Source organism: Poecilia reticulata, chromosome 12, assembly GCF_904066995.2.
Source record: "Poecilia reticulata chromosome 12, P_reticulata-male-v2, whole genome shotgun sequence".
NCBI lineage: Eukaryota > Metazoa > Chordata > Actinopteri > Cyprinodontiformes > Poeciliidae > Poecilia > Poecilia reticulata.
In genome coordinates, this window is record NC_088841.1 from 14,091,661 (window position 1) to 14,105,064 (window position 13,404).

The 13,404-nt window shown below is 37.8% G+C and overlaps 1 protein-coding gene across 1 annotated transcript; it reads right to left on the reverse strand.

Annotated features, from left to right (window-relative positions):
• Window positions 1-1,248: 1,248 nt before the first annotated feature.
• Window positions 1,249-9,976, reverse strand: bspry (B-box and SPRY domain containing). Its single transcript, XM_008424326.3, is given in 7 exon segments — window positions 1,249-2,648; window positions 3,733-3,857; window positions 3,951-3,976; window positions 4,117-4,347; window positions 8,829-8,927; window positions 9,335-9,808; window positions 9,810-9,976. Coding segments are annotated over 7 exon segments (1,542 nt in total). The 5' UTR covers window positions 9,861-9,976; the 3' UTR covers window positions 1,249-2,112.
• Window positions 9,977-13,404: the final 3,428 nt, after the last annotated feature.

Below are 13,404 nucleotides of genomic sequence, written 5' to 3' on the forward strand. Positions count from 1 at the left end.
TACAAACAACAATCATTGCAACTCTGAAGATATTTTTATTCAGGCCTTGTTCTTATACATTCAGTTTAAATAACTGATAAATAATCCATGTCCAAATGTTCTTACTTTTCTAGACATTTTTAAGTGCTTCTGTCTGTTTTTATAGTGTTCTAGCACTGGAAAACTATAAAAATAGACATTTAATTAAAGTTTTCCATCTGTATGTTCAACAATTTATAGCACATTACTGAAGCTGAAAATAAATTCTGTAAATTAGTAAATATTTCTCTGCTGTTTTTTGTTTCTTTTGTTGAATCAAGACGTTTTATTGCTTTATTTCAATATCTGCATTATGTTTTAGTGGAGTAAATCACTTTGAACTGCCTTTTTGCTGAAATGTGCTATGTAAATAAACTTGACTCATTTATAATTCCTAGATATTAAAAAGCTTGTATCGGTTATCTTTAAATCGTAGTTTGTGATCACTAATATATTTAATTTGACTGCAAAAAAATTCTGTTTTAGAGTTTATAAAGGCGTTTACCTATACTTTTGATTTTTCTAAACTTCCACGGCATCTCTCCTTAATACAGTTGACCAAATCATGTTTGTTTGGTTTTTTAATATGTTGATAGTTACATAACTTTTCCATTTAAATTGCAATGCATTTATCTATGCACACTAACTTTGCTGAATCATGGAAAATTGGACTGAATAAAAGGAATGAAATCATACTGATAAAGAATAGATCTGGTTTTCACTCCACAAGGATGGCATGGAGATAATCTGCAAACCTCGATTTTCAATTCGTGCCACTGATTCTCAATTGGAGGCACATCAGAGCTTTGGTCGGACCTCTGGAACATGTGAATATTTTTCTCACCAAACCATTTAGCTGCATGCTTAGTCATTATCCTGCCAGAAAGTAAACTTTCACTACTAGTCTTGAGTCTTTTGCAGCCTCTGAATGTATTTCCTCCCCCAGGTTGGTCTGTGTTAGCTTCATCCATCTTCTCAACAACTCTGAGATGTGTTGTATGCTTTTAAAGAAAAGCTTTCCCACAACATGATTCTTTCACTAGCATGTTTTATCGTGAAGATGATGTGTTTAGGTTATTTTGCAGTTTTGGTCTCTTTTGACCAGAATACCTTCTCCCACATGTTTGCTTTGTTGCCTGCATTGCTTTCAGCAAACAAGTGTTTTTTTTTTTATTTTTTAGCAAATGTTGGTTGGTTTAAACTAAGGGTTCTAATACAAATGCAAAGCCACACGTTTTTGTTTTTTATTTCCTAAAAAATAAAAAATAAAAAAAAACAACAAAAACCCCGCATTATTAGTCTTTCATTTCTCAATTACAGTATGCATTACTTTGTGTTGGGCTATCATCACAATAAAACACATTATTTAATGTTGATAATTGACCAAAATGAAGTGAACTGAACTATATTTTATGTATTTCTAATGGTAACATCAGAAAATTTGCTACAAAATTTGCCTTTTCTTGCATTCATGCAGGTCAAGTGTTTATGATCGGCAGGTGACATATAAACTTTTAGAGCAGGAAAAAGTTGCAGTTTTGCAGGACACACTGCTAATGTGATCCAGTTAGCTGCATCTGACAACAGAAAAAAAAAACATCTCCTTTATGAAATACTTCAGTGCGAAAAAAAAGAAGAAACAAAAACACAAAAATTAAACAGTGACAATCACTTTACTAATCATAAGGTAAACAGGCTTAAATTAGTAGTCAAGTGTTCAAGCTCTGTGATTTTAAAAGTCTGGATCAACCAGTGTTATTGTTGTTATCTATAACGTTTAAAAGCGCTGCATAATACAGAATAAAAATCTATTAAATCTTTCTATTAAAAAAAAAACAATCTTCAGTCAAAATAATTACATAATGGATAATTACAACAGCACAACAATAATCAACATATAAAAATAGTAAGCCTAAAAAATTATTAAAAACAGTACAAAAGAAATTAGAAAAAATTTTTGAATAAATAGAAAACTGATGCAGTTGGAAGTTTTCATTATTGCACGGAGCTCCTGTTCACCTGCACATCATATTTCTATGATACAGAAATGTCTCTCCCTTCTGCTTTTAAACCTTTGTATGCTCATGTGGTCTTTCAGTGCAGGATGGTGATGCTGCGGTCAGTCACAGCAAACGCCGGAAGCAGCGGAGCATTGAAGGGCTGAGTGACAGAGTACAGCAAGGCGCCAGAGTCCGGCTCGTAGAACAGCAGCGTCTGGCTCAGCCAGTCCAGCAGCAGGCCGATCCGCTGGGGCCTCGTCACCACCTGCAGGGGAACCTTCTTCCCTGCATGGCAGTAGGTATAGTCACCATCATAGCGGCACAGCACCCACGACTCACTGTTGTAGCCTAGCCGCGCCTCATTCCCAGAACCTTTGCGCTCCAGAGAGGCGTAGCAGACCCCGACCTTAAAGGCGCCGCTCTTGCCGACGTCCACTACCCAGCTGTGGGTGCTGGAGGACATGGACAGAGATCCCAAAGCATTGGGCCAGGAGTCGAAGCGAGCCGGGTCGTATGGGGGAGACTGGCGGGGCTTCTTTTGGAGGAAGGTCAAAGTGCGTAGGTCTTCAGAGAGGGAGAGGAGTGGGCTGACTGTGCGCTCATCAAACTTTAACAGAGGTGATCCATAAGCTGTGTGGAAAGGAACAAATGGGTCAGAATCTGGGCTGTTTCTAAACATAAAGCCAAACTAGTCCACAAGATATGAATTATGCTCAGATTATAAGTATGTCTGTATGTAAACTTTTGTTAATTTACCTTGCCATTAAATGACAATGGAAATATTCTACTCTAAAGAAATAATGTTCTATCATCGCTTTTCTATGTACTAGAGATCCTCACACACGTAACATCCAGCTACGTCAATCTGCCTTGAACTATATGGACATTTGGAAATAATATTGAGGTTTAAGTGTTAAAACTTAGAGATGCAACACATATACCTCACATATAGTAGATAACACTTTTACAGATTTTAAGCAAATGCAATTCATAGCAAAACCCAAATGATAACATCACCTTATCTCATGATATCCTACGCAGACACTCTGTCTGCATTGAGGAGGGAATGAAGATTCACTTATCTCTAATGTATTCTGAGTTTTATTGAAGTTTTAATTACGTGACGGTCAAAGAGCACTCATAGGCTTTGTATAGAGAACTGAACTTTCAACAAAAAGTGGAAAAAAAAGAAAAAACCCCAACATGGTAATGTCACAGCGAAAACTAACCTACTCAATCTTTATACAGGTCCACACGACAAATTTTATACCTTCATCTTATTACACACACAACACAAAAACTGGAGGTGCATTGTAAAAAGCACTTAATACTTCACAAATTGTCCTTAAGCTTAGACATTTTAACATTTATGGCAAAATGAGAAACAGTACGTTAGTAGCTTCATATTTTAAAAGATGATGACTACTATATTTTTGTCATTTTCAATATTTTGATCAGTAGTCAAGTTTTGTGCTACTTTCTAAATGCAAGTTTTTACAGAAAAAACAACACAGAAAACGAAACAGGTACATTTAGCCATCTTGAACTATTAATTAAAAACATGTTTTGGCTTTTACTATGTGAATTTACTATATATAGTACTGTTTACTCTGTTCACAAATGGTGGCTAATAAATTTGAACAGAATAATGTATTTTGTACAATCGTCTTGCATGTTCCTGCTGAATCTCCAGGCTGTAATTAAATCTACAAACCGTTGGGCCCCAGCAGCAGAGCAGTTGCCCAGAGGCCCCTCAGCAGCTTACTCTCGATACAGGCTGGGTTCAAGTTGAGCTGGTCGGTGTCACAGGGCTTCCCGACTCCATCAGCTTCCTCCACCCTAACACAAACACACAGAAGCATCAGAAGTGAAGCAAAACCTCCAGTATCTCGTCAATAAAAACAAATATTAGTCATATTAATAAAGTAGTACCTTTCAGCAATTTCTTGGACACTGGTCTGGAAAAAAAAAGGAGCCAGGAGGAAAGTGATTACTCTCAGCAGTTTATGACTCTTATCAGCCTGCAGTTATTTATGAACCTAAGACTTTCCCATCACTGTCATAACCCCATCATGTATAAACACCCCTAGCCTCTCACCACCAGTTGTGCGTCGCCGGCGTGCGTCAGCGTGTGCACCAAGCAGGAGCGTGTTTGCGACAGACTCGTCAGAGCGTGGTTCCAGTGAGCTCTCTGGGTGAGGAGGCACTGCTCCACCCGCTCCTCCTCCCTCTGCACCTGCTCCAGGAGCCGCTGCTCCTCCTCCTCCAGGGCCTCGCGGGCGGCGGCGACCTGCGCGAGCACCTGCTCCCTCGCCCTGCTCGCCGATGCCTGGGTGAAGACACGGCAAAAGGTATGGGAGGCAGATCCGGAGATTTCAGGATCAGTTATTTTTCCTTCTGATTGCATTAAAATTCCTTCTGATTCGGATACATTTTTTAAAGTGCATTGTTAAAGTATTCACACAGCATGGACTTTTTGCAATGTATTTGATATGTATTGTATGTAGTGCATTTATTTTTACACTGTATAGCAAGCCATCTTGAAACTGCAAGATGACAACACCTCTCTAACTTGCAACACAGTGAGAATACGATTAAATAAACTTGATTGTAAATCTAAGGTTTTATGCTTCTAGACACAATAAAGACTCTTATTAGGAGATTAATGCAAGGACAGATAAAATGCAATACATAACTACATAGTGCTTTATTTTCTTTCCAAGAACTGCAATTCATTCAAAGTAATTTGTTAATATGCTGTCTTAGTAACTGAGTTTAATGTGATGATTACGCTGTGTGATGCAATTGAAAAATAAACAAATCTATTGAAGCAAGAAAGTTTAAATGCACAAAAACGTTGCAATCATCTGGTTGCCTAAGTATGCACACCCTGGTAATAATGTCAAGGATCAAAAGTAATCTTTGTGTACAAAGAAATCCGTAAGGATTATTTTGTAATAATATAATGATATGTCTATTACATTTATGCCGTCTGTGAGATATCGTCTCGTTTTCCAAGACAGACGCTTGCCAGTGAGGCTGCCATGCTAAAGAAATTACTAATTAACTAAGATTTATACAATTTCCTGATCAAAGAAAATCAAATATGTTTTATATAAAAAATTTGAGGGAAACACCTGTTCTGACCCAATTAGTTAGCATAAAGAATGCATCACTTAATGCCTACTGATTAAGTAATGCATCACTAATTAATATGTCAGGTTTTGTTAAATTGGACTTTTTTTTATCTTGGTTTATAGATATTTAGCCTTTTTATTGTTGACATGTCATACAAATTTTCCAACTCTTATGAGGAGAATATTCAAAAGGGAACTTGCTGCACTACCTCTCATGTTTCTCTGCAATTAGTGGTAATATTAACTTCTGCTTCTTTCACTACAAAAATTATATTGTCTCTTTTAGCCCTGATAGGTACAAACACAAAATGATAGACTTGTCCTTGAAGAGAAACATAACACCTTTAATCACTCACTGAATAAAAATGGGAATTTTCTGAAATCTCCACATTGTGATATTCTTAAAAAGATCTGGAATTTGCTCATAGGCAATCAGAAGAAGGAGGTGATGGTGGAAACAAACAAACTAAAACATCTGAATTCACAGGTCTGAGTCTTCACTAACGTTGTAAAAGAATCTGTTTTATTTTTTGTTTGCAAACTGGTCACCTATAAAATTGCACAAGCATGACTAGGGGATCCCTCTAATGTGAAGTCTCATTATGTGCTTGCAGGTTAATAAGTACAAGGGGGTCACACTGGTTTTGTTGGAAGGTAATGACCAGGTCACCAAAATAACTACTACTATGCTGCACGAGTATTTATATCTTTTTGGCTTTTTCAACATTTTGCCACATTTCAACCATAAACTTCAGTTGAGTTTGGATTTTATGTTATAGACCAACACAAAGTAGTGCACAAAGTTGAAAGAAATAGCAGTTGAAATCCATAAAAGAACGGAATGCATTTGTATTTTGCACCTTTGACTTTGGTAAGGCTAGAGAGAAAAGATGAGGAGAGGTTTAAAGATGGGTTATAAAGTTGTAACATGATAAAAGGTTAAAAAGTTCAAGAGTTAGCAAGTTATTGTATTAATTAGTGCAACATCTTTAGGATTGTGTGAATATAAACAGCTACAAACACTTACTGTTGGAAAAGAAATAAAGCAGGGTTCCACAATATTATAAAAACAATCACCAAACAGCAAACAAATTATTATTTTCATTCCAACAAGGTTTTATGGAAAAGTCCATTTTGGACTAAATGACTGTAGTTGCATTTTCTTAATGAATTGACCCCTTTATTGTGTGTTTCACACTATTATGTTGCAGTAAGCAACAGGTTTCACCAAATATTACAGGCACACAGAGTCTGAATGCATGTCACTTAAATAACAGACTAACATGTATTGCAGTCCAGGCAAATCTTTATGATACACACATTGCACACCCTGATATTGTGTTACGAATAAACCCATACTACGAATAAACCCTAATGTTAAAACTAAAGATGCAACTATGTTACCTTTGAAATAAGATATTTGGAATGAATGCTAAATCACACACATTTGAAAGAAATTGTCAAATGATTTTCCACCCTGCAAAACTGGTGTATATTTTAAATTAAGACTTCTGCAGGAGGAGAGGAATTGGAAATATTACAACAGATGATTAATCAGTACGGGTACTGATGAGATCAACAGACAGCTGTATATTAGGTTGATTATTTTTATTGTCTGAGTGATGCAATTTGTCCATTTTCGGATGGAGGCTTCAATCCATCATATATTGTCTCAATTAAGAAATTCCTTAAACGGGTGATGTGTATTTTCCCGACACGCACAGCCAAGTAAAAATGTTAGCTTTAGTTGTTATAGAAATGTATATATCAAACATTACTTGGAAAAAAAAAATTACTTCACAATTTATCGTCTTGAAACTGGCCTCTGTCTCTTTAAGAAGCTCCTACTCTTTCCAACACTCTGCCATTAGCACATCATCACAACAGTTCTTAGGAGCGCTGAAGTGAGAAGTAGTTCATATGAAGAGCTGATTAAACTCGCAGTTTAATGAGGTGTTTGCTAATCGCTGGTGTCACTAGTGTAGAGGAGCTCTGCGGGAAAGACGTGGGGGAGGGATACTGTGTGGTGGAAGCTCGACTTTGGACTAAAACTCCAAGGAGAAGCTTTGTGTAAAAATCCTGAATAGCTGCTGTGGGAGATTCAAGGAGTCCTCAACTAGGCCTGTCGCGATAAACGATAAATCAATTAATCGGACGATAAATTAAACCTATCGACCTCATTTTAATTATCGTCTTTATCGTCTCTTACGGCCTTTTTTCTTTCTGTTGAGGACGCTGAATGAAAAAGGCTCAGCTCCGGTGCTCTCCACTGACCCTCCCTTCCTCATTTCCTTAGTCTAATGTCCAGCGCACATTACACAAGTTGTCGGCCCATTTTCAAACCCTGAGAGACACATTAGCCGACAGAAATCCTGGGTATGACGGTCCGATCGGGTTCGTCGTGCCGTGTGGTGTCCAGCCACATGGGCACAAAATAATGGCTACAAGTCCCGTTAACTAATTTTAAAATCCGGCATTAATCAATGCTTTATTAGAATCTACCTGTGATGCATGTGGCTAGAGTCAGCGTAAATCATTATATATGTCACGTTAACGAAGAACAGCTTACCGGGTTTATCAACTGAGGAAGCAGTTTGGCTCCAACTCCTCTCCTTGTCATTTCTATATTATTTGCACGAAATGTTGAATAAACATTAATGTTGTTTCCACATATCATCTCCAATGTCCGCCCTCCGTAATTTCCCCTCAGAAAGCGCCGAGGAGAATCCGCGCTTTCTGATTGGCTACCTGTCACATTCAACGGGCTGCGTTAAGCTCCCAGTCGGGAAAAACCCCTGATTTAGATCGGAGCGGCCACGACGATCTACCGTAACCCACCACACACCGCAGGATGATCGGTTAGATCGGCCAACGATCTAAGATTGTCATAAGGGGAGAACGGGGGCAAAAAAATGGTGTAGTGTGAACTATTGCATTAGGTGGTCGGAAGTGCCCGTTTTCTCTATTTAAATCTAGTGATTACTGAAGGGCAATACAGACTTCATAATCTGCATTCTTTTGGTTGAATGCAGTATTTATTTCCGCTTTCTGTTGTTTAGTTTTTACTCAAGTACGTTTTTTGTTAATGGAGCCTGAGAATCCATTTTATTTTTGTTTTTGGTTGTTTTGTTTATTTAGTTTATCAGTTCCAGTGTAACGTGTTCTTTTGAAATAAGGTATCTATCAGGAAATCGCATATATTATTAGTCATTTCCATTAAATCAGTGTCAAAAGGTCTTGAAACAATATTATCGTTTATCGCAATAATTTTTTAGACAATTAATCGTCCAGCAAAATTTGTTATTGTGACAGGCCTATCCTCAACCATGTATGAAATAATCAAAGCAACACTCCAGGTATGTTTTTGATGAGGGGAAAACATTATAATATAATATAAAGCTCAGAAAAGTACACAATGTCCCGCCAGCCCTTTAAAACATTGCACTAAACTGTTTTTAATCAGTACAAAACCATAGAATTATTGTAAATTAGGCAACTAAAATGGTTTCCAGCCCTTTGAGAGGCCCTTGGATCCCAGTACGTGTCTATATAGCTCAAGTGACTAAAGGGAAAAGCACTTTTAGGAAACACCTGCTTTCTAATTACTAGTAAAACAGGCTCCACTTGTAGCATCAGCTCCCGGTTTCCCTGAGGGACCAGCAACATTTCTCACCTGCAGCTTTTGCTCTTTGGCCGTCAGTGTTTGCTGGATGAACTTCTCTATGACCAGGGCCTGCAGCTGGATTTTTTCACACACATCCACCAGCTGGTTCTGGAGAAGAACAAACACATTCACAGACACACATATGATTGCTCAGTGTTTGGGCCTTTGGGTGACAATGCTGAACCAGGCCAGCTGGTAGGACAACAAGAAAATCCTGTCCTCTAAAATACAAGACACATCAGCAAAAGAAAGGCTGTGGCACACCCAGGAGAAAATTTAGGTAAATATTGACTTGGAAAATACACTTAATAGTTTCCATCTTTTATCAGTGGTACTATCAGAATGTGATAATAAAAGTCACATAGTTTTAAACTTTTGAATACAAATTCCTCACTCGAATTGCTGTAAAAAATAATCGGTTTCTTAACTAAAATGAAAGTAGCATATTCGTCGGAAAAATAAATAAATAATAGCAGCTGTTGGAGACTAGTTTAAATTTGATTGGGAAGCCTTACCCTGACGACGCCGACTCTGCGGGCCAGCGGGGCCACGCTGTGTTCCCGGCAGGGGCCCGCGTTGGCGCAGCGGGAGCAGATGAGTTTCTTCTCGGTGGCGCAGAACCAGTCCAGCTCGGAGTCGTGCTCCGCGCAGACCTCGCTTTCCACGGAGAAGATGCCGGACTCGGTGTCAGAGGCGGCGGACGTCGGTGAGGTGGCTCCCCCGCCGCTACCGCCGCAGGTGTTCTGATGGGACACGGCAATGTCCGCCTCCGCCTGCTCCGGCTGCTGCTCTCTCATACCGCCGGTCAGCACAGAGAAAATGGGCTGCTCGGGATCAATTTTCAGGCATTTCACGGCGTTTAAGGTCTCTACAGATGTAGTAGGAGACGAGCATGTTAAGTCACATTCGGTAAATCCCTCAGTCATGGCACAATAGGAGAACAGGTGCGCACCTGCGGAGCTGTGAAAGTCGCACCTATGCGGACCAGCGGCTGTGACACAGGTGTAACAGGTGAGCGGAACACGGAAGTGACACGGACATGAGAGGTCAGAGCTGACAGCAAATCTTTCTGTCCCACCTGTTTTTCTTTTTTTTTTCTTGGGCGTCAGCTGTAACCGCCTTTAGAGTTTCAGAAACGCATATCAATGTTTAACAAACAGTCAAAGAACAAACTTTTTAGTACATCTACATGGTTTGATAACTCTGTTAAGCTCTGGACTTGACCAAGAATATCCACAGGCAATGATTTTTTTTTTTTTTACATCCACTTAAGTGGAAATTATGTTTAGCCATTCTTGTGTTACCAGTTCAAAATCCTTGTGATAATAGCATCTTGAGCTTTTTTGCTTACTGTTTTACATCTTCTCAGGTTAATCACTAACTTAAGAGTGTTTTTAATGGGCTTTTCAGTGGTAAAACAGCACCAGCAGTGTAAAGGAAAAGTGGAAAAAAGTAATCTTTGTTTATACCAGCCTTATACATCAGGCGACTGAACTTCAGGGGCTCCATCAATCTTTCTAACAACTCTTGTCAACATCCTCACCATACAAAAGTATCTATACGGCATAATGCTGCCATCACCATGTTTCACAGAGGATGGTGGTGAGGTGCAGTGTTAGTTTTATGCCAAAACTTAACTTATGGTCTCATTAGAGCAGAGAAACTTTTTCCACATGTTTGTTGTATTTCTCTCTTGATGGCTTATGTTCACCTTGCAGTGTCTTAAGGTGGATGGCCATGTTTTGGTGGATGTACCGTTGCCCCACACAGTCTCTGTTTTATAATGGATTGCTCCTTGAGATGCTGAAAGCTTGGTGTGAGGTTTCATTGCCTACCTATACCTGATTTTAAACTCCTTCATTGCTTTATCCCTGACCTGTTTGGTTTGAAACCTTGATCTTCATGATGGTGTTTGCTCACAAATGTAATATAAATGTAATATAAATAATTCCAACCTTCCAAAAATAGCTGGATTTATGTTAAGATTAACCTGTTGGAGTGGTTAAATGTATTATGTTTTGAAGGCAGTTGGTCACATTGGATTTTATTTATAGGGTAATCAGAGTAAAGGAGGCTGAGTGAGTAGAAATGCTTACTGAACTTCCCAAGTTTTTTATTTTTCAAAACAATTTGAAAATAATGTTTTATTTTAACCCTCCCGACCCCACTGAGGGACAAGGGAGAAAATGGATGGATGGATGGATGGATGGATGGATGGATGGATGGATGGATGGATGGATGGATGGATGGATGGATGGATGGATGGATGGATGGATGGATGGATGGATGGATGGATGGATGGATGGATGGATGTTTTATCTTTTGCTTCACGGTTATGCACCATTTATGTTAAGAATGTATCACATTAGATTCCATAAAATACATTAAAATTTGTGTTTGTATCTTGGCAAATTGTGAAAAAGTTAAAGCGGTGTGAATAACTTTGCAAGCCACTCTATGACAATCTCACAGAAATACTCTTTACTTTAATAATTAGAGATGCTGGCATGCAGTAAGAAATGCATAAACATGGAAAGTAGATTTATTTTCAGCTCTGTTTACTTTGTCTTGATATTTGGTACTATTTGAAATCATATCTCAACCTCAAAAACGTTACATGGAAGAAGAAAAACGGGAAGCAAAAATAGCTCTGGATTGGCCATAAAATTCCCTTTCTTGCCACGTGCATTGTTTTGCTCAAGGCTTTAGATTTCTGCTATCCGTGCTTGATAAAAATGTTCTGTTTGTTTCTCCTGGGCATTAGATACAATAAGAGAACATCTTATCATTTTATTGTATTTTTTTCAGGGAGGATGGGTGTGATAGATACTTGGTTTCATCATGTAATGCGCGGGGATCAGTGATCCAGCCACTCCTCGGAGACTGCTGGTTTGGAAATAGTTGAGCAACACTCTGGTCCATGGTAAGCTTCAAGGAATCTTAAAAATGAAAGGTGGCTTAAACACCCCAAACCACTGTTCTGTCAGCTGTTAGCAGAGAGGAGAAAAAGTTTGATCTCTAAAACAAGTTAAAGATTTAACATCTAAAAATGATCAACAATGTTTATCATCGCCATATTGGAATAAGACAATAAAAAAGGTAATTTGAATACATCCAAGCTCAAAAAGCAGGTGAAAAAGGAGTTGAGGACAAGAGAACCATTGTTTGACCAAGATGAATAAACTCTTGTGTACGTGTTAAAACCAGCAAAGACACGGAAGTGTTTCCCCTCAGGGGATGGTTAAGTGCTTTTGTCCACTGTGTGGAAGGAAGGATGCATGACTAAATGTAAAACATCCACAATAAACACAAACAATAAACTCTGTTAGATTAACTTGATGTTTCTCTTTTTACACATGTGATTATTTCTGTGCCCCAATTCCAAATCTCTTCCAACTAGACGCAAAAACAATTGTTTAATTTATATCTGAAATAAAGACAACTAATAATTTGCATTGCTTAACTGATTTAAATTGATTCTTGACTACACATGCTGTTTAAAATTAGAGACACAAACTTAAGTAAGATTTTATTTTAGGTTCTAAAATATGCTTTTATTTAACAATACCAAAATTAACAGATCGGAGCTTTTTACTTTTGTTTATTTTAAAATATTACTTCTAGTGAAAAGAAAATATTTCAATAATTTTTTTTGTCTTCAGTTCAACTGAAAACCCTTTTCTGAAGCTGTACTACAGTTTGAAGTCAGTAGAGGGCGCTGACTGGTTTCACTGTTTCAAATGATCCCATTCTCGTCACCTGACAGATCATAGGAGCACATGACGGGACTAGGCGTATTACGTCACTGCTATGAGGTGTTGAAAACTTTTTAAATAATGAATGAATCGACATGAAGGGATTCCTTCTTTATGAGTAATCGATAACAGCTCAGTGACTCATTCTCAGAGAATTCCTGATCAGTCAATTACTGCTCATTTGTTTTATTCGGTTACTATTTTAATATAAAAAAATTAATTGACTTCAAATGAGAGACTGACACACACACATAAATTTCCTGCACGTAATTTTTTTAATGAAACACAAGAAAAAAATAAACATTGTGACATTTCAGTCGTATTTGTAGTCTTGATGCACATCATAAAGTTTATCTAAATACTGAACTTTCTTGAAGAGCTTGAGTGTATTGATGTTTCATTGAGGAAAAACAAGTAATATTAAATGCTGAATTGTTTTGTTGCAAGTTAAGAGTAGCACCAACACAGTTGACATATTATAAATATGTAATACATTTGTGAGAAATAGCATTCACAGTTTTAATTTATTACATTATTTATTGAAAATATCTAATATTCCTTCCTTCACACCTAGAAATTTTCATCATAGTGGACATAATGTTTTGTATGATTAGAGGAGGGATAAAAGGGATAAATTTCATATTCCTTAGTTCTCAATTTATTTTTTGTCGTTTTTGTCTTTGAATTGCAAGACCTGAAAATGTGTTATAATTCATTAGTTTGTCAAGAAACCCCTCCCGACCCCACTAGGGACAAGGGTGTACAGATAATGGATGGATATATGAATGGATAGTTTGTCAAGAAATATTAGAGGTACATTAAAAAAAGAT